This window comes from Ursus arctos, unplaced genomic scaffold (assembly GCF_023065955.2).
Source record: "Ursus arctos isolate Adak ecotype North America unplaced genomic scaffold, UrsArc2.0 scaffold_8, whole genome shotgun sequence".
NCBI classification, from domain to species: domain Eukaryota; kingdom Metazoa; phylum Chordata; class Mammalia; order Carnivora; family Ursidae; genus Ursus; species Ursus arctos.
Genome location: NW_026623100.1, coordinates 77,189,665 through 77,208,611, shown reverse-complemented (window position 1 = coordinate 77,208,611; position 18,947 = coordinate 77,189,665). Strand labels below are relative to the sequence as shown.

General features: G+C 53.0%; 1 protein-coding gene across 1 annotated transcript in view; it reads left to right on the top strand.

Moving 5' to 3' along the window:
* GREB1 (growth regulating estrogen receptor binding 1) overlaps positions 1-18,947 on the top strand; it is a 127,214-nt gene that overhangs the window by 75,194 nt on the left and 33,073 nt on the right. Inside the window, exons 7-16 of the mRNA XM_026519051.4 lie at positions 720-848; positions 2,756-2,869; positions 3,357-3,500; positions 5,801-5,986; positions 9,436-9,786; positions 12,869-12,997; positions 13,698-13,826; positions 14,934-15,131; positions 15,863-16,043; positions 17,399-17,594. Coding sequence (XP_026374836.2) covers positions 720-848; positions 2,756-2,869; positions 3,357-3,500; positions 5,801-5,986; positions 9,436-9,786; positions 12,869-12,997; positions 13,698-13,826; positions 14,934-15,131; positions 15,863-16,043; positions 17,399-17,594 — 1,757 coding nt within the window. The remainder of the gene's footprint in view (positions 1-719; positions 849-2,755; positions 2,870-3,356; positions 3,501-5,800; positions 5,987-9,435; positions 9,787-12,868; positions 12,998-13,697; positions 13,827-14,933; positions 15,132-15,862; positions 16,044-17,398; positions 17,595-18,947) is intronic.

The following is an 18,947-nucleotide window of genomic DNA, read 5'->3' as shown; positions in this document are numbered from 1 at the left end:
CTAATAGTGAATTCTTAGTGTTTGCTATCTGCCAGGCACTGGTTTGCACACTTTGCTTCTGTGAGATCATGTCTTCCTCGCAGTGGCTCGGTTATTGTCCCCATTTGTAGATGAGAAGGTTGAAGCATAGGGAGGTCGAGTGAATTAAGTGTGGTTACTCAGCAAGGGGGCGGCAGAGCCAGGATTCAGATCCAGGGCGGCTGGCTTCAGAACTATGCTCTGAACCCCCTCCTCATGCCACCTCACCCACAGGAAATGTTTTGTGCTAAGCCCGGCTCTGGAGTGCCTTCCAGACCATTCCAGACCAGACTCCTTCCTTCTCTGACCATTCTTCCCCCAGCATTATCCTCAGGCCCGGGGAGCCCCAGGCCCCATGAGCAGCTCAGACCTGGGCGACTGCAAGCCTGACAGCTTTCCTGAGTGTGTTGGGTACAAGCCTGAGCCGTGAGTGGGAGGGGGAGGGAGGTGGAAGGGCCTTGAGTGCTCCCCTGGGATTCGGGGCCCCACTGGCTCCTCAGGTCTCCCTGGTCCTTCTTTCCCCAGGCCGTGCTCACTGGATCAGGAGCGTGTGTGCGCGTGTGTGTTCTCAGTGGGCAGAATCACTTGTCGGCAAAAAGCTTGTTAATAAAAATGGAAGAAAAGTAATTTCCCGCTAGCTGGGCTCACGGAGTGTCCTCTAAACTGACTGTGTGCCCCCCCTTCTCTCTCTCTGTTGCCAGGACCAGCCTCTGAGCACCCCTCGCTAACGGCAGCTGTGGGTCCAGCCGTTCTCAATGGCAAAGATTCCCCGAAGCACCAACAGCTGGTGAAGAACGACCCGTCGGCCGTGCCGCGGCCCTCGGCGCTAGGTAGCATTGCCTGTCCTGGGGGGTCGTGCTTTTCTCCGGGCCAGGCTGCTGTGGGGGTTGCGGGAGCCACTGTGCTGGGGCCACTGAGCCTCCTGGAGTTTGTGTGGCATGGGGGTGGGGAGTCTGGACCGACCAGCAGGTGCCTCCCAAGTCTGTGGGGCCGTGCCCAGTCTCCCGGGGGCTGGGCATCAGGAGGGCTGTAGAGTTCTTGAGAAATAGGGTCCAGCATGGTGTCATGGGAAGAACGTGGGCTCCCAAATCAGAAAAATGTGAATTCGAAACTCAACTGTGGCTCTTATTAGTTGGGGGATCTTGGACAAGCCTTCTGACTAAATTGTTGCCTCATCTAGAGATAAGAGTTCTGCTGCCAGGGCAGCCGAGAGGGTCAGATGAGGGGCTGCATGGAGATTCAGGGCACTTCCAACAACTCACTAGTGGACACCGTTATGCCACCACCATCGTCATCGTCCCTGAGCTGGTCTTCTCAAGGAGCAGCTAGAGCTTGTGTCCCAAAGGGGAAAACATCTGTAGACCTTCTGTCCTTAGTGTCGAGGCCCAGCCCCTCATTGATAGTTTAATGTAGTTATCAGGGGCGCTGGCATCTTCGTGTCTATGGAAGCGTCTCTGTTGGCACTCGAGGACAGAGGTAAGGGCAGGAGAAGCTGTGGTCTGACACGAACAGCCATAATCGTAGCTGCCTGTCCCGCATTGCTGGGCGGGGGGTGTTGGTCGAAGGAGCCCACCTGCTTGAGAGCTCTTTGTAAACAAAGTACCTTGTATTTTAACTTTTTATTCACTTTATTCATTTTTGATCAGTCTAAGGAAGAGGTGAGAATAGCCTTATTACCTTTAAGAGAGTCCAGAGCAATAACGCTCAGACCATAGCACACTTAGGCGTAGCCAGCGTGCCTGGGGATAATGGCATTTTTCTCACTCTCGTTTCCAGAGATCCGGTTCTGTAGGACAAGGCAGGGTCCAGGAGCGGGCAGTTTTAACAAGCCTCTGCTGCTTCTGTCCAGCTCCTTCCTTCTCTGACCAAATTTACAGAACCATTTCTCTAAACTACGGTTTTCAACCCCGGTTGTGAGTTAGAGTCACCAGGGAGCTTGGGGCCCCCACGTTGCCTGGGTTCCCCCAGATGCTGGGTTTTGGTTTACTTGGGATAGGCTTACGTCCTGGCACAGAATTTTAAAGGTTTCCCAGGTGAGTTTAACGTGCAGTCATAGTTGAATGTATAGCTCTAAACACGGGAAATTTTGTGTTGGATTGCTCAAAAAAATATGGTAACCAATTCTTGATATTTTGAATAACCCAGGAACATAGCGTGAGTCACGCACACGCTGTTATCTAGAGTGGGCAGAGATGACTCAATAACAGCAGCGAGTACCAGCTTCTGTTCCCCTTGATTTTTTGTTCTGAAGCTAGTGGTCAGTGACGGCTGGGGTGGGAGTGGAGCAGAAGGTGGAGCGGTACTGCCCCCCAGTGGTGAAGCTCTGGTGGTGGATGGCGCGGCTGGTCTGCAGAAACGTACCCTCACTCCCTGGAATGATTAGACGAGGAGGGGGAGAGGGAGTGATCTCCGGGGCTCCCAGTCAGTGGGCCCAGACTCTGTGCTTTACGTGCATGCTCTTTAGTCTTTATGAAACCACCTTTCACGGCAGGGTTTCTGATCCCATTTTAAAGAATAGGGTGCCGAGGCTCAGAGAAAGACTCAGTACGTGGGTGGTTTGGAATGAAATGTTTACTCAGAGGGACAGAATGTTTCCTCGTGCCCAGATGCTTCCCTAAACAGCTAAGAGCCATTGCAAAGCTCTGATGTTTAAAATAACAAGTGTTGTCCAAATCAGGGGAATGTTGTGAAGCTTGTCCTTAGCGACAGTCTAATCCATACTCTGAATGTTGTCTAGGTATCTTATCAAACTCCGGGCCTCCCAAAAAACGCCACAAAGGGTGGTCTCCAGAATCTCCATCAGCTACAGATGGAGGCTACTCCCAGGGTGCTGGGGACAGAGCTAAGTATGGTAAGCGTCAGCAGCCTTGCCAAATATCTGAGACTCGGGGGCCGGTGGTAGTGCCGCTGGTGGGGCACACGTGTGTGTATGAGTGTGCGTGCATGCACACGCATACGTGTGAATTGGTGAGGATGTTCTAGGGGGCAGACTTGGGTATGACCGAAGGGTCTCTCACGTGTTGGAGCTGCACAGCAGAGCTCAGGGTCCTTGTACAGTGGGGAGCTAGCTCCTTGACTCTAAAGAAATTGAAAAGGGGCTTGCCTGTCACGAGGCAGAGAGATTGAGGAGGAGACTGTGTTGTTTGGTGGGGAAGGTTGGACTGAGCGACCTGAAAGATGCTTGACCTCAGGAATCCGTGATTCCAAGACTTGGATGTTTTCCCAAGTGGGGGTAAGCGCCAGGCTATAGCAGGTGTGTAGGCCGGCCTGACATCACGTCGCTCAGAGTAGGCGGTCCTGTTCCACGCGTCTTCCTAACACTCTTTACATGCTTCTAGAGAGTGCGGGCATGTCCTGCGTGCCCCAGGTTGGCTTGGTGGGACCAGCTTCAGTCACCTTTCCTGTCGTGGCCTCGGGAGAACCAGTGTCTGTTCCTGACAACTTGCTGAAAATATGCAAGGCCAAGCTGGTGATATTTAAAGGCAAGTGCAGCAGTGGGACAAATGGTGGAGGTCGGGGGGCCTGAAGCAGTCCACAGGGAACAGGCAACAGGCTGATGACAGGAGTGTCCTCCTGAGAAAGCTCTAAGACCCCGTCCAGAGCAATGAAAGAGCAAAGCAGACTAGTCACTAGTGTCGCCCCTGATCAGATGCTGAGAGCTGGTCACGGTTTCCCACAACGAGCCCCGGGTGAAATGAGTTGGTTCCAAGATGCCCATCTGTTTGTTCATTCATGCGTTCATTCATTCAACCTTGCTGAGCTGCTGCCCCGGGAACATGCCCAGTACGAAGCACCAGGGATCGGAGACAGATCCATCAGCCCCTTGCTTCAAGGACCCCTGGTCTGGCGGGTGGTCCTATTGTCACCCTGCGCCACTGGTGTATTTTGACTATGAAATCTGACTTTGGGCCGAGATGGCCACGGTCACCACGTGGAGACATAAAACTAGATTTGATCTCTGTATCGTGACAGTAGGCTAACGTGTGCTACGTGGGGTTACATATTTGGCTCAACTACAGAAGTCCCTTTCTAGTGAAGCATGGGCGGGACTTGTGTGATGATGGTTTTCGGTGGTCCCACGTGCTGGCCTATGATAATGCGCACACACGTAGGAACACACATGCGCATTCGGATTCTTCTTAATTAAGTTAATACTGTATTTGGTATCGAGTTTGTAGGATTAGAGGAGAGAGGGTGGTAGGAGAGTGGGAGAGAGATCTTACTGGCGGTTAAGAACTAAGAGAAGCGCTCCTCTTTCCTAAAAAACCAAAAGTGGACAGGGTATTTAGGAAGAAGGGTGCAAATCTGGGTTTTGAACTGGGCAGGAGGCAGGGCCAGTATTCCGTTGGGCCCTATTGGCTGATTAAGGCGGGGTCAGCATGCAGCAGCATTACCCGTGTTCTGTGCATGGCCATCACGTGTCCATGGTAGGTGCTGAGAGCACAGTGATGAGAAAACAGAGCACGGTGACACCGGCAGGACCCTCACCTGCACCTCCCCTGAGCCAGGAGCCCCAGGAGAGTCGGGGTGAGGGCCCAGCAGACCTTAGACAGAGCCCATCCTCCTCGTTCCTCGAGTTCACGGCACTTCCCGGCGCGGCTGCTCTGTTCGAGCCGTGTGCTCTTCGTACATGCTTGCTTCCCTGGCTCTCCCTGCCCGCCCCCACCCACCGCATGCCCAAACCACCCCCGTGGCTTCTCGGTGAGGCTTCCTTAGTTTCTTTCTCACCTGGGCCCCCACGCAGCTTGAATCACGGTAATAAGCAGCTGCACCCCGGTTGTGGTCCCTGATCCAGCAGCAGAACCAGCCTCCAGGACCTGTCAGAGGCATGAGTTCCCAGGCACATCCCAGCAATCAGGCCCCACTCCTGAATCTGAAGCTGTGCGGTAGGGCCCAGCAGTCTGTGCCTTAGGCTGCCTTTCAGGGGACCCTCGTGCACCCGCAGGTTTGAGCAACAATTCCTTGACGGTGTGAACTGTCTCAGTCATCAGATTCTCCCTGGAGCCAAGCACGGTGCCCACATGTAGCATACAGCAGGCGTTCAGTAAGTGTGTATTTCATGTGTAAGTGTAGAGCGCCTGAGAACAGGACCCCACACACGAATTTAGCACATCCGATCACCTCAGCAGCCCCATGGGGACTACATGTGTTTACCCCATTGTACAGATGTGGAGACTGAGGCTTAGCGATGTCAAGCTTCCTGCCCAGGGCCCCCCAGCTGGTGCACGGCTCGGAGGAGAGTCCAACCCAGCCGGGCTCTTCTGCCCCTGGGGGTTGTCGTCAGAATGAATCTATGACATGCACTAGAGCGTTGGTCAAGTTCTCTCAGGGCCTGGAGCCTCTGGTCTGTACGGTGATTTACTTTCCTAACCCAGCTTGCTTGAGAGCCCTGGGAGGATGTGAATCCACGTGGAGGCGTCGGGGTGCTGCTGGCGGGCCAGCAGGCGGTCGGCAGAGAGCCAGAAGGGGCTGCTTCCACGAGGCGTTGTCTGGTCGGTGCAGAGGAGCAGCCCAAGGTGTCGCTTCTGCTGTGGGCGCTTCCCTCTGGGCCGCAGCTCGTGCACGTGTGACACAAGGCACTGAACATGTGCTGCAGCCCTGGTCCGTTATCAGAGCTGCTGCGCCAGCCCGGCAAGGGCAGGAAGTCCGAGGTCACCCCAAAAAGGGGCACGAGAGTTACCCCAGCGGCATTGCCCCCTCGTATTTGGAGATCCCGCACGTGGGGGGGCCACACGCTGTGCCCAGTGCCGGCTGCCAAGCGGGGGAGTTTCTTCTCCCGCAGGCCACGGGAACTTCCCTTACCTCTGTGGGAACCTGAGCGACGTCGTCGTGAGCCCCCTCCTGTACACGTGCTACCAGAACTCCCAGTCCATCTCTCGGGCGTACGAGCAATATGGGGCCTCCACCATACAGCCCATCTCCGAGGAGATGCAGCTTCTGCTCACCGTCTACTATCTCGTCCAGCTCGGTGAGTCTCCCTCCCGTCGCGTGGGAGGAAAAGTGGGGAAATGCAGAAGTCCTGATCACGGCCTGCACTTGGAGCCCTTGTGAAGCCACGGGGCCGGGGGCGATGGAAGCCCCGGGTCGTGCTGATGCTGCAGTCAGGTCACCGCCCTGAGAGCCTGGGCCGGGCCTGAAGTGGGTCAGAACCCACGGAGGTGATCCAAAAACCATGCACTTGCCCTTCCAGATGCACAGAGGGATCGAGGACTAAAACAGAGACTCTGCCCTCGGGAGAGTATATTCTGGTGGGAGAGGAGCCGTGAGCAGGTGGCGTGTGTGAGCGGGGAGAGGGAGCCGTATGTGGGGGGTTGATTCAGCGTCACGGAGAAAGGCCTCTGCGAGGAGACGATGTTGGAGGGAACCTGAGTGGGACAGCCCTGTGAGGAGGTGGGGGAGGGAAGGGGGAGGCCGGTGAGGGCTGGCCAGGCCTGTGGCTGCCGCACAGTGGGGGATGGGGTGCCGGCAGAGGGGCAGGGCCTCAGGGTACAGTCGAGGGTTTGCACTTTAGACACGCTGACGGACAACTTGTACTCATCAGCTCCGGCTGCCGCAGCAGAGTGCCTCAGCCTGGGGGCTTAAGCAGCAGACTTTTACGTTTCAGGGTTCCGGGAGCCCGCCATTCAGGTGCCAAATGGTCGGGTTCTGGGGAGGCTTCCCTTTCTGGCTTGCAGACAGCACCTCCTCTGTGTGCTCATGGGGCCTTTCCTGGGCGCATGCGTGTGGGGAGAGGGACAGAGAGCTCCGGTGTCTCTCTCCATACCACCACTGGTCCCACTGGACCAGGGCCTCACCCTATGACCTCACTTAAGGTTAATACCTCTTTAAAGGCCTTATCGCCAAAGACAGTCACAATGAGGGTTACGGCATCCACATATGAATTTGGGGTGCACACAATTCAATCCACGGCACCTCTGAAATGGTTTTAGGCAAGGGGTGGATATGATCTGACCGTCGCTTCTAGAAACCACAGCAGCTGCTGTGTGGGGCTGGCTGGTGCAGGGCTGTGTTGTCCCCGTGAAAGTGGAAGGTAGCTTTGACCCCCCAAAGGGTTATGGAAGGGAGACGCTGGATTTATGCTGAAGGTGTAAGGGCGGTAGGTGGTCTTTCTGAGGGAGGGGAGGGAATGGGGCAGCCTGGGTTTTGACTAGAGCTCCCAGGTGGGTGGTGGAACCTGAGGATGAGTGTAAGTTCTGTCTTGGCTGTTTCAAGTTTGAGATGCCCATGAGGCCGCCAAGGGCTGATTCCAGGATTGGCCGGACAGGACTTGAGTCCTGGGGAGAAGGTGCAGCTACAGGTGTCAGTTTGGGGACATTGGCCCAGTGATGATCTGTACTGAAGCTGGGAGACTAGAAAAGAGCCCCTGGGAGAAAGGCGCCGATGTTTGAGCCCCGGGGCACCCCAGGAGTCGGGGATCTGAAGGAAGAGGTGGAGGGAGCAGCCAGGGAGGCACGGGGTTGGGCAGAACCCTGAGAATGTTGCCTGGAACGGTCGGGAATCTGGGAAAACATGGTGTGCATCTTTTTCTTTCTCATGACCCACATCCCATGCACTGGTGAGCCCTGCTTCGTCCCAGACCCACCCTTGCCCACCCTCCCCATCATGCCTTCCTTGCCAGGTGCCGCTCTTCCCCCCATTCTGCACATCTGTTTCAACTGTGAGTCTAATCGTGTCTGTGCTCTGCTGGAGCCTGCCAAGGTTTCCTATCACACACTCCGCCCACACTGGTTCCAGGAGCCACGTGACTGGCCTGCGTCCCGCGGCGGCTTCCTTTGCTCCGGCCCTGCCGTCCCCCCAGGCATACCAGTCTCCCCTGCGCTGGCTGCTCCTTCCCCGAGAAACACTCATGCCCAGGACATTTGCACGACTACTGCTTCATGGCCTCTGAGTTTTGGTGCACATGTCATCTAGAGAGGCCTTCTCATCACCGCATCTAAGACCGCGCCCCCTCCGCAGGCCCCGTGGCTCTGTCTCCTCTTTACCTTACGTGGAGAGCAGCAGCACTCGCAGGAGTTACACGCCATGTGCGTTTGTTTATTTGGGTGCCCCTCCCCCGTTCGGTTGTAAGGGCTGTGAGATCAGGAATGTTGACTTCGTGCACGTCTGTATGTCCAGCGGCACCTGCAGTGTAAGGTTGGTGCTCAGCCAGCACGTGTGGAAGGAACAGGAAACATTGACGCAGAATCCAATGAAAGCACTTCAGGAGAGGGACTAGTCCCCTGAGTGAGTGAGGCCAGGAGCGGAGTGAGGGCTCATTACTGGGCGTTGGGTTTGAGTGCATGGAAGCGATCAGCACCCCTGACCATGAGTGTGTACGAGGAGTGTGCGGACAGAAGCCGTGTGCTGCAGGGGGTTGGAGAGAGGAGGTGAGGAAACAGGTGTGGTGAGGGTAGACAAATCTCCCGAGAGCTTTGCTTGATGACGGTAATTCCAGAAGGGGGTGTGGGCTCAGGGGCAAGATTTTAGAGATGGGAGGTCTAACAGCTAATCGAATCAAATCGTGGTCTAGCCGGGCGAGGGGGTGGTGTGATCGCCATCTTTGAGGTCCGGAACTGGTATCCTAAGGTAGCTAGATCCAGGTCCGAGCTGGTGCTGGGTGGAGCTGGGAGGGAGCACGACTTCTGAATTCAAGTGGGGTGCTCTTTCCTCCAGCTCACCCAGGTGTAGAATTTGGACAAACACACCAGAAAATGTCTGTTAGAAGTATTCAGTTTCACGAGGCATCAGAGAGGCACAAATGAACAAATCGAGTCATGTTTTCCGGTGAAATTAACACAAGCGATGGTATCCAGTGGAGCTAAGGGTGCAGTATAACCAGTGTCCTCACCTGCCCTTAACGTCATGGCGGCTTGGCACACTTGGACCATCTGGAAACAGTCCGATGATGTAGATTAGTTGACTCCAGAAGCCCAGTTTTGGGAATTTAGGAAATTAGGTTCTATCCATAAAGACGTGTGATTGTGGAGGTATTTAGAGTGGTGGTTATTTGGAAGCCATAAAAGGATCAACATTAGAGACACTGGTAAGTAGATGGCGGAGCCTCCCACGAAGGGAGCTGATGGGCCCAGCGACAGTGCTGGTTTCGCAGACCGCAGACAGCGTGACACCCGGCTCTGCATGGAGGTAGGGGAAACGGGACAAGCCCTGAGTCGGAGGCTTTAGTCCTTACAGCGATTTAGAACCTGTCACAGAAACCCGGACTGAGAAATGGGCAGGAGGAGCTGCGGTTAGGCTGGGGAGCGTGCGGCTGCTTGTGTGCGCCCCCCCTCAGGTGCTCGCATCCCAGCATCTGTAAGACGCCGGAGCGTGAATGATGCGGATTGTGTTACTGTTGAGCTCCCCGCACACATCTCCCCAGGACCATGCTCTGTGTTTGCGGGCGGCCCTGAAGCCTGTCCCGCCGTCTTGTCGTTGCAGCAGCCGACCAGGTGCCCCTGATGGAGGACCTGGAGCAGATCTTCCTGCGCTCGTGGCGCGAGTCACACCTGACGGAGATCCGGCAGTACCAGCAGGCGCAGCCGCAGCCCTGCCCACCCGCGCCCAGCGCCGTCGCCCCGGTCACCTCGGCGCAGCTGCCCTGGCTGGCCGGCCTGGCCGCCACCTCCTGCAACGACAGCGTGCACATCATCGAGTGCACCTACTCCCTGGCCGAGGGCCTCTCGGAGATGTTCCGGCTGCTCATCGAGGGCAAGCTCGCCAAGACCAACTACGTGGTGATCGTCCGCGCCTGCCGCAGCCCCGCCATCGACTCCTGCGTCGCAGTCACCGGTGAGCCCTGTGCCTCTTCCCTTGCAGATCTGCGTGCTTTGCCTCTCGTGGCCGGGGTTTGTAGCCGCAGTTGGTTAGTGACTACAGTTGGTGCCCTCCTGGTGTGAGAGGCGCGTGCCCTGGCTAGCCTGTCGAGAGGAAGGTGAGCATTCCCATTTCCCCCTAGAGAGCCTGGGCACCTCTGGAGTGCGGATAGACGGGGTGGAAAACCTGGCTCCATGCACCTGGTGATGGGACTGGTCCCTTTTGACTCTAGCCCTCCGTTCCTTCAACTAGCTAGTGCAGAGCAAAAAAAACCAGCCATCTTATTGTATGATGCAGATTAATGAGTCAATTAACTAATAAACTATAAAAACACTTATTGAAGCCCTACTACGTGCAGACACTGTTCTAGGGGCTGGGGACACAGGCACGAAGACAACAAGGTCCTTGCTTTCCTGGAGTGGACACTCTGGTGGGGGAGGCAGACGTCAAACAGTGCAGAACATCTCGGGTGGAAGGGCCAGGGGATGGCGGATCCCATTTGGGAAGCAACTATTAGGAGGGGTCAGGAGGACCTATCTACAGAGGTGACGTTAGAGCAGGGGCCTGGGAGAAATGAGGAGGCAGGCGATGTTGCCGCTGGGGACAGCTGGAGGGCTCCCCAAGACCATGTGGCACCGTGCTGTGCCTAGCCTGTTGTAGGGAAGCAGAAGCCCAGGGCAGAGGATGGGACTAGGCCGTTGCCTGGGGCCCTGACAGCCTTCACAGAAGTTTGGATTTTCCCCTGCGCGGATTGAGAAACCATTGGAGGATTTGCCCAGAGAAGGGATGTGACCTGACTTGGGTTAGAAGAATCACCCATTTTGTGTACGTGAAGAGCAGATCTGGGGAGGAGGCTGCTGGATTCGTCCAGCGCCCAGTCCCTGGCGGCGGACGGGTCCTGGGTGTTTGTGCAGTGATGTCTGTAAGGCTTCTGGGTGGGGCTGGTGTGGGCTGTGGGAGGCAGCAAGGACTCAGGGAGCACCCTGAGGGCTTTGGCCTGTGTAGCTGGAATAACGCAGACACCATCTACCGAGATGGCAGGAACAGCGGAAATGTTTTTGTTTTTTTTTGAAAACTTTTAAATTGTTCTCGGGGAACAGGGGAGAGGCCCCAGATGGGTCAGATGCTGTTGTCTGAGCCAGAATCGGCTCCTCCCTCTGTCACCAGGGCGTCCCGGGTGACAGGGACATAGCCGTCCTTGTGGGGCGGTGGGATGAAGGCATTTCCTGGGTTGGGCTCCAGGGAGGATGAGCGAAGGAACAAATAGAGACAACTGGGTTGGGAAGTTTTGCCTTAAAAGGAATAGAGAAATGGGAGATCATGATGGAGGCAGAATGGGATCGGGTTTTTGTGGTCGTTCTGAGTCAGACAGTGCAAGCCCATGTTAGGTGGCAGGAATGCTGGGGCAGAGGGAAAAGTAGGGGTTGCAGGCAGGGGAGGTGCTGGTTGGGGGGTCCCCCAGCAGGAGAGCGGGCTGGGGCTGCGGTGCATGGCGTTGGCCCAGGATTCGCAGGAGTCGAGTAAGTGTGGCTGTGGTCTTCTCTCCAGCCACGTCCAGCCCCTCGGTACAGACACAGAGCAGGAAAGGGGTTTGAGGCAGAGGATGGAGCAAGGCTGTTGAGGGGTACGAGAGAGTGAGTATTGCAGGACACTCAGCCAAAGGACGGGGGCATGAGAACCTCCGGGGGGCTCCACGGATTTGGGAAGAGTGGAGGGACTGTTGGAGTGTCGGAGGTGGCTGGGGAGTGGGCTGCACGGAGTGGAGGATACAGAGGGGCAGAGGCATCAAGTGACCACGCCCAGGGCATGCCCGTGGTTGCAGGTGGATGAAGGGAAGCCGAGGACAATTCCTTGGAGGAGATTCAATAGATCAAGCAATTTTTTTAAAGTTTTTATTTATTTATTGGAGACAGAGAGAGTGAGCAAGAGAGAGCACAGTCAGGGTGAAGGGCAGAGGGAGAAGCAGACTCCCTGCTGAGCAGGGAGCCCATGGGGGACTCACTTGATCCTGGGACTCCGGGGTCATGACCTGAGCCGAAGGCAGAGGCTTCACCGCCAGAGCCACCCAGGCGCCCAGTCAAGCAACTTTTATGTGGCAGGTTGCTCTATGTGCACATTATCATGTTACCCTGTGCAGCGACTTCATTAATTCACTGACCTCATTTGTTCCCCTCTCAGAGCAATAGGAATGCCTACCTCCCAGCTTCATCTTGTTAGTTAAAAAAGAAAACAAGAAAATTCCAAAATCTAGCATTTTCTTGATTAGAGAGTCATGGATACAAACAGATTTCTCAACTTAAATAGGACCGTCAGTCAAGATTTAAAACCTTGCTCTTACCACTGTTGCAAGGTATTCATAGATCATCGTGGGTCAGTTTGTAAACTTCAGAATAATTTTTGGCCAATTGGTACACTCCTCTTTTTGTACTGTTTAAAAAAAATGATACCACGGGTGTTACAATATTTTAAGCCTGATATTTTTGTATCTCTTTTATGTAAATATATAAAAATGCACATTGTTACCATGCAGTCCCCGGGTTATCCTTGAGCATCCTTGATCCTAAACTCATTCTGTTTTTTATTTTTGTTTCTGTTTTATAAATTCTTTATGTGATTTGAGTAGTACTTCTGGAAATAAACCTGGAGGCTTGTTGTATGCCAGGGATTGGGCTAAGCATTTTTTAAACGGTGTCTTGTTGGCCGTTCTCACGACAGTCCTCTGAAGTAGACATTGTTGTGAGTCCGTGTTTCAGCCGGGGAAACAGGCTGGAAGGGTTAAGTATCTCGGGTTCCACAGCTAGTAAGTGGGAAGGGAAGTTCCAAGGCCAATGCTCTGGGTTTTCCCTCTTATCCTCCTAACTATTAAACTGAGCCAGGATGGTTTATGGCGTTTATTCATTGAACCAACATGAACACCTGCTCTTAACCAGGCATGATGACAGGCTTGGGGGATCGAGAGAGAGAGAAAGAGAGCGATGAGCACAGACTCTGCCATCGAGGGGCTCACGTGCTAATTCTAAGTGGAGGGGCCCAGTGAAAGTTGTTGTTTGTTTTCCAGGAAAATACCAAGCCCGAATTCTTTCCGAGAGCCTTCTCACCCCAGCGGAGTACCAGAAAGAAGTCAATTATGAGCTGGTTACAGGGAAAGTGGACTCCCTGGGGGCCTTTTTTAGCACCCTCTGTCCAGGTAGGCTTGTAGCGAGACAGGTATAAATTCGCAAGTGGGAGGGGCAGAAACAAAGACGCAAAGGTGAAGTCCTCTCCGAGCCCGTTCCCTAGGACCTGCTGAGGCTGGCCTTGGTTTGGATGTGCAGGCTGACCTACATTCTCCGTGTTAGCATTTACGACCCTTTCCGTGGTGGCCTCCAGCCGGCCATCTTCCTGTGCTGGCTGTGGGATCTCCTAGGTGGAGGGGGGAGCTTTGTGGTTTCTGGTTTTTGGGCACACAAGGGTCCTGTGCCTGTTCCCCTGTACCTCCCCAGCCCTGTGCACTGCGGCTCCCCACCTCCCCCTCTGAATTTCTTGAGTCTGCGTGCTCTATGCTGGGAGTTCTGTGCCCTCCTCCCTTCTTTGCCTGGCTCCTCACTCCATTTCCTCCCAGAAACTTCTGCCGGCCCTTCCTTCTCTAGGATGGGCTCGGACGCCTTCCTCCTGTCCTTTACCATCTGGCTCTTCCTTCTGTCCTGGCACCCACCACCTCACAGTGCAATTTTCTCTGACATAGTTGCCTTCCTTGCTAGACAGTGGGCTCCTTGGCTGGCTGGGCCATGTCTTCTCTATTTCCATTACCCCGGGCCTGGGACAGTGCCTCATATGTAGGTGTCACATGGAGGTTGCTGAGTTTCACTGGGATGGAAAACCCATTTCTGTTGTTCTGTTTTGGGCAGAGGGTGACATTGACATTTTGCTGGACAAATTTCATCAGGAAAATCAAGGTCATATTCCGTCCTCACTTACTGCCTCCTCTGTCACCAAATCAGCATCCCTGGATGTCGGCGGAGCTCCGGCATGCACGAGTGAGTGACGTGGGGAGCCAGCGGCCAGGGTCTGGGCTGGTGAGACAGCATCCAGGGGGTGCCGGGGGGGCTATGAGGAAGCAAAGTTGGAAGCACATGCAGACATGGACAGCGCTGGAGGAGATAATGCTATCCAGGGGGTGCCGGGGGGGCTATGAGGAAGCAAAGTTGGAAGCACATGCAGACATGGACAGCGCTGGAGGAGATAATGCTAAGTGAAATAAGTCAAGCAGAGAAAGACAATTATCATATGGTTTCTCTCATCTATGGAACATAAGAACTAGGAAGATTGGTAGGAGAAGAAAGGGATAAAGAAACGGGGGGTAATCAGAAGGGGGAATGAAGCATGAGGGACTATGGACTCTGAGAAACAAACTGAGGGCTTCAGAGGAGAGGGGGGTGGGGGAATGGGATAGACTGGTGATGGGTAGTAAGGAGGGCACGTATTGCATGGTGCACTGGGTCTTATACGCAACTAATGAATCATCGAACTTTACATCAGAAACCAGGGATGTACTGTATGGTGACTAACATAATATAATAAAAAAATTATAATAAAAAAAAGAAGCACATGCAGGAGGCAGGGCATTTTCTTAGCATCAAAATGGACTAATATATAATTTTTTGTTTTAGTCCTTAACATTAGTGGTCTCATCCTACCCTGAAATGTATGCTTGTAGGCTTTTCCTGAGACAGTACATTTCTCTGTGTTCATTTCTAACTTATCAATGCATCGTTGAAATAGTTTATGTATCCTGAGTTCCCGAAGAGCTGTGATGGTCTCCCTCCCTTCCAGAGAACTCGCAGCCTCTTCCAAAGTCCTGTCTCAGGGTCCGCTTCCCTGCGATGCTGTCTTTGTCCCCCTTCAGGTAGAGTAGGTCACCACCTCTGTGCTCCCTGAGCACTGTTCATGCTTTCATTATTAAATTCCGAATAGTGTGAAATGCACATAGCCCAGAGTAGGCACTCGATAAATGTTGGTGTGATCCCCCTTTGATCACTCTGTGCACTAGACAGGGGCCCACTGCAGGATTCCCTAGCAGAGGTCCAGGGTGTTGACCCTCTGCTCTTGGGTGCATCTCACCTTTGTGGGGGCTCTGGTTCCAGGTTACAACCTGGAGCCCCACCACATCCGGCCCTTCCAGCTGGCCGTGGCTCAGAAGCTCCTCTCCCACGTGTGTTCAATTGCGGATTCCAGCACCCAAAATTTGGACTTAGGATCCTTCGAGAAGGTGGACTTTCTGATTTGTATTCCTCCCTCAGAAGTGACCTATCAGCAGACCCTGTTCCATGTCTGGCATTCAGGTATGGGGCATTTGGGGGGCAAGTTGGGATGTCTGCATGGGAAGAGCTTTGATTCCCTTAAATTCAGATTTGGAATTGAAATACCAGTCTTTACCTCTAAAGTATGTAGGACAAGGATTAATACCCCCATTTTATAGATCATGAAACATATGCTCAGAGAGAACAAGTTGCCCAAGATTTTATAATCCATTGAAGCTAGAACCATGTCTTGAATTTCCACTCTGTCTCACTCAGGTCAACACCCAATGTGTTGATAGCCTGCTTCAACTTCATGTATTCTCCCTGTGCTTTCAAGGGGATGAAATATGAAATACACGAGAGTCAGTGTCTCAACTCAGAGGATTTATTCTTCAGGCTGGGAGATGATTTTGCTGGGGATGGCGGGGAGGTGGGACCTTAACCCTTCCCTTCAGTCACACCGAGCCTAGGGTCACCGGCCCCATGAAGCCAGCTTTGCTGTGCCCCTGGGTGGGCCGCTGTGCACACGCCTCACTAGGAAACGGGCCCGCCTCTTTGCCCAGCTCCTGCACAGACATATGCGTGACCATGGTTTGCATGGGGTCAGCTGCCCTGCCTCCCCCGTGTCTCACACGTCCCTGTAGCCTAGGGGCCGGGCAGAATGCCGGTCAGATAGCAGGTGCTCACCAGGTGTCTGTTGAGTGAATGAGAAACTCGTGACGAGGGTTTTACTTGTTGTGGGTTACTTGTGATGTATTTTTACCACATTCTAGGGGTTTTACTGGAGCTTGGCTTGGAAAAGGAGCACATGACCAAGCAGAGGGTTGAACAGTACGTCTTGAAGCTTGATGCCGAAGCGCAGATGAAATTTAAGTCCTTTCTGCAAAGCTCCTTTCAGAACCCGCATACGCTGTTTGTCCTAATCCATGACCATGCCCACTGGGATCTCGTGAGGTGAGAGTGACTTTGGCGTAGGGCACGGTTGACGGGTTCCTTCTTCGAGTTAAGATTTGGATGACGCTCGGGCCTGTGGGTACAAGCCTTGACAAGGTGAAGGACGTTGGGGTTTTGGCATTTGTAAGCAGACGCCGTGGATATATTCCAGAACCTTAGAGCTGGTGATTATCTCAGGGAACATCTGGCGGAGCTTTTAAAAGTTACCGTCACAGAAATCAGGGTCTCAGGGCTCGGGTGGGGGCAGGAGGGTGTTAGGACCGAGCCAGCCTAGAACTAGGGCCTCCTTTTCTGTACCCCACTCAGTGACAAGGTGCCCCCTGGTGTGGGGAGGGGATCCTGACCGGAATAGCTCGCTTCCTGACGGGAGGCCCCATTGACTTCCGTACTGAGGGTCACAGCTGGTACCACCCTTCTGTAGGGTGATTTTATGGACTCAATTCAAATGGATGTAAATCTAGCTGCATTTTGGGTGCTGTCAGGCTCGGAATCTGGCAGGATTCCTGATGTACCAGGACCCATCATCTCCATAGACCGGCCCGAGGGTTGTGCATTTAGACATTGCCACTGACTGGGTGAGGAGGAAAGGGAGATCCTGGGTCAGACTGCAGAGGAAGGCTTTGATTTAGCACGGATGCAGAAGCGTAGGGCTGGTCAGAACTTGAGAGCATACAATATTGGGTCCCTGCGTGGGCTTGAAGGTATTTGAACGTCCTGAGTTGTATAAAGAGCTATATTGTGAGTATTCATTTGGGGGGTAGGTTTATCAGAGTAACTACCTGCCACCGAAAGCTGAAGAGTTTTCTGTTCTGCTGGGTGGCTGGGAGAGAACGCCGAGGCATTGGCCCACAGGAAACAGCAGAGCTACACTTGTCTCCTGGGACCCTTGTTCAAAGTGCTTCCCCTTCCCGGTCCTGTACCTTTAAATTTAATATAGAATGTACCATTTTATATCCTCTGTGGCTCGTTTCAGGTCAGTAGGAATTTAGGGAAAAGAATTTAAGGAGACAAGTACACAATCAGATGGCGCCAAAGGAACATTCCTGGGTGAAAATCACTGGCCCAGAGGAGTGGGCGGATTGTATGTCCCACAAGCAATCCTCCAAAAATACTGTTCCCCTGGCTAAGTTTTTAATAAGCAATGAGTATCAGGGGAGTCCTGGACAGGTGCCTGCGTGGTCATTTTTTTTTTTTCTTAAATTTTCCTTGTCATGGGCAGAGCAAGAAGCTTTGATTACTTGCAAAGTTGGGGCCAGGGTTAGTTAGAAATGTATTCAACTGCTTGATCCTTGTAAAATTACAGAGAAGTATTTGTCATTCCACTCACTGTGTCTTCTCCCCCTTTATTCCCGCAGTAGCACTGTTCATAATCTCTATTCCCAAAGTGACCCGGCCGTGGGATTAGTGGACAGATTGCTCAATTGCAGGGAGGTGAAGGAGGCCCCCAACATTGTGACGCTCCACGTGACTTCCTTCCCTTATGCACTGCAGACACAACATACCCTCATCAGCCCTTACAACGAGATCCACTGGCCTGCCTCCTACAGTAATGTGAGTGCCACTGGGCTGCCGGGCCTGGTGTCCGATGACCCTTGAGTCGGGAGAAATTCTGTTTAGTAAAAACCTTGATTAACTGGTGTGGTTGGGGGTCAAGTGGGTCCCCAGATTCTTGGATCTTTGATTTGACCCAGAGTTAGATTATTTATTTATTTATTTATTTATTTATTTATTTATTTATTTATTAAAGATTTTATTTTATTTTTTACAGAGAGAGAGAGACAGCCAGCGAGAGAGGAAACATAGGCAGGGGGAGTGGGAGAGAAAGAAGCAGGCTCCCAGTGGAGGAGCCTGATGTGGGGCTCGATCTCAGGACTCTGGGATCATGCCCTGAGCCGAAGGTAGACGCTTAACAACTGAGCCACCCAGGCGCCCCTGACCCAGAGTTAGATTTAAACCCTTCCTGGTCTTTAGAAACTTTCCCAAAGGACATTAGTTAGCTGCCCCATCTGAGGACATGCAATGTTTAGTCTAGAAGCCTTGGAAAGGTTCCTGCTTTTTTCCTGTCCCCACGTCCTTAAGCTGCAAGGCTCAAAATCTCCTTCCTCAAATGGAACACACATCCATAAAGCCTGGTGAGGTTTTAGTTTATCTCTTGCCTTTTCTCATCAAAATAGAAGGCTACAACCGATAATTTGAGAATTCTGGGAATAATTGGAGAATTCCGGGTGGTTGGATTCTAGTTAATTATACAAGTAACGAGCAACCCTCAAATTCTGGACTTCTTTGGGGTGTCCCAGAGTCATCTTAGGAACTTATAAAGATACGGATGCTTGGCTTCAGTCTAGCAGACTTGGAATCGGTGGTGGTGATACCAAGTGATTCTGTAGCACTTTCGTAAGCTAGGGAGGCACTGTTCTGAGTGCTTTATCATATGAGCTCCTATAAGAAGCAGGGGCTAGGGTGATTTCTGATTTACAAATGGAGAAAATGAGGCAGAGGACGGTTGAGCTACTTGCCTAAAGGGCCACACAGTCAGAGAGTGGTAGAGTCAGGCTATGACCCCGTCTGGCTGGCTGTGACCCTCACACTTAACCATGGTGCTGTGAGGGCAGAGTTCATGGCTTTGTAATTTTATTAGCCTCTCCAACTCTGCTACACCCTGATACTTGAGAAACTCTGATGTTAGTTTGGGAAGAACGTTAGGTCAATGGGAGTGAAATTGATTAGATAAATGCATTTTTTCCTGCTGATTTTAATAGCAAGCTGAACGTAAGATAGTTGATTGGCCTATTCCTAAGACTAGCTTAAAATTGTTGGAAAGAAGCCGTTTTATCCAAGAAAGCTGTGGGTTTAAAAAACAAGGCTGATGTTCTTCTTGGCAAAGACACTAGGGTCCAAAGAATG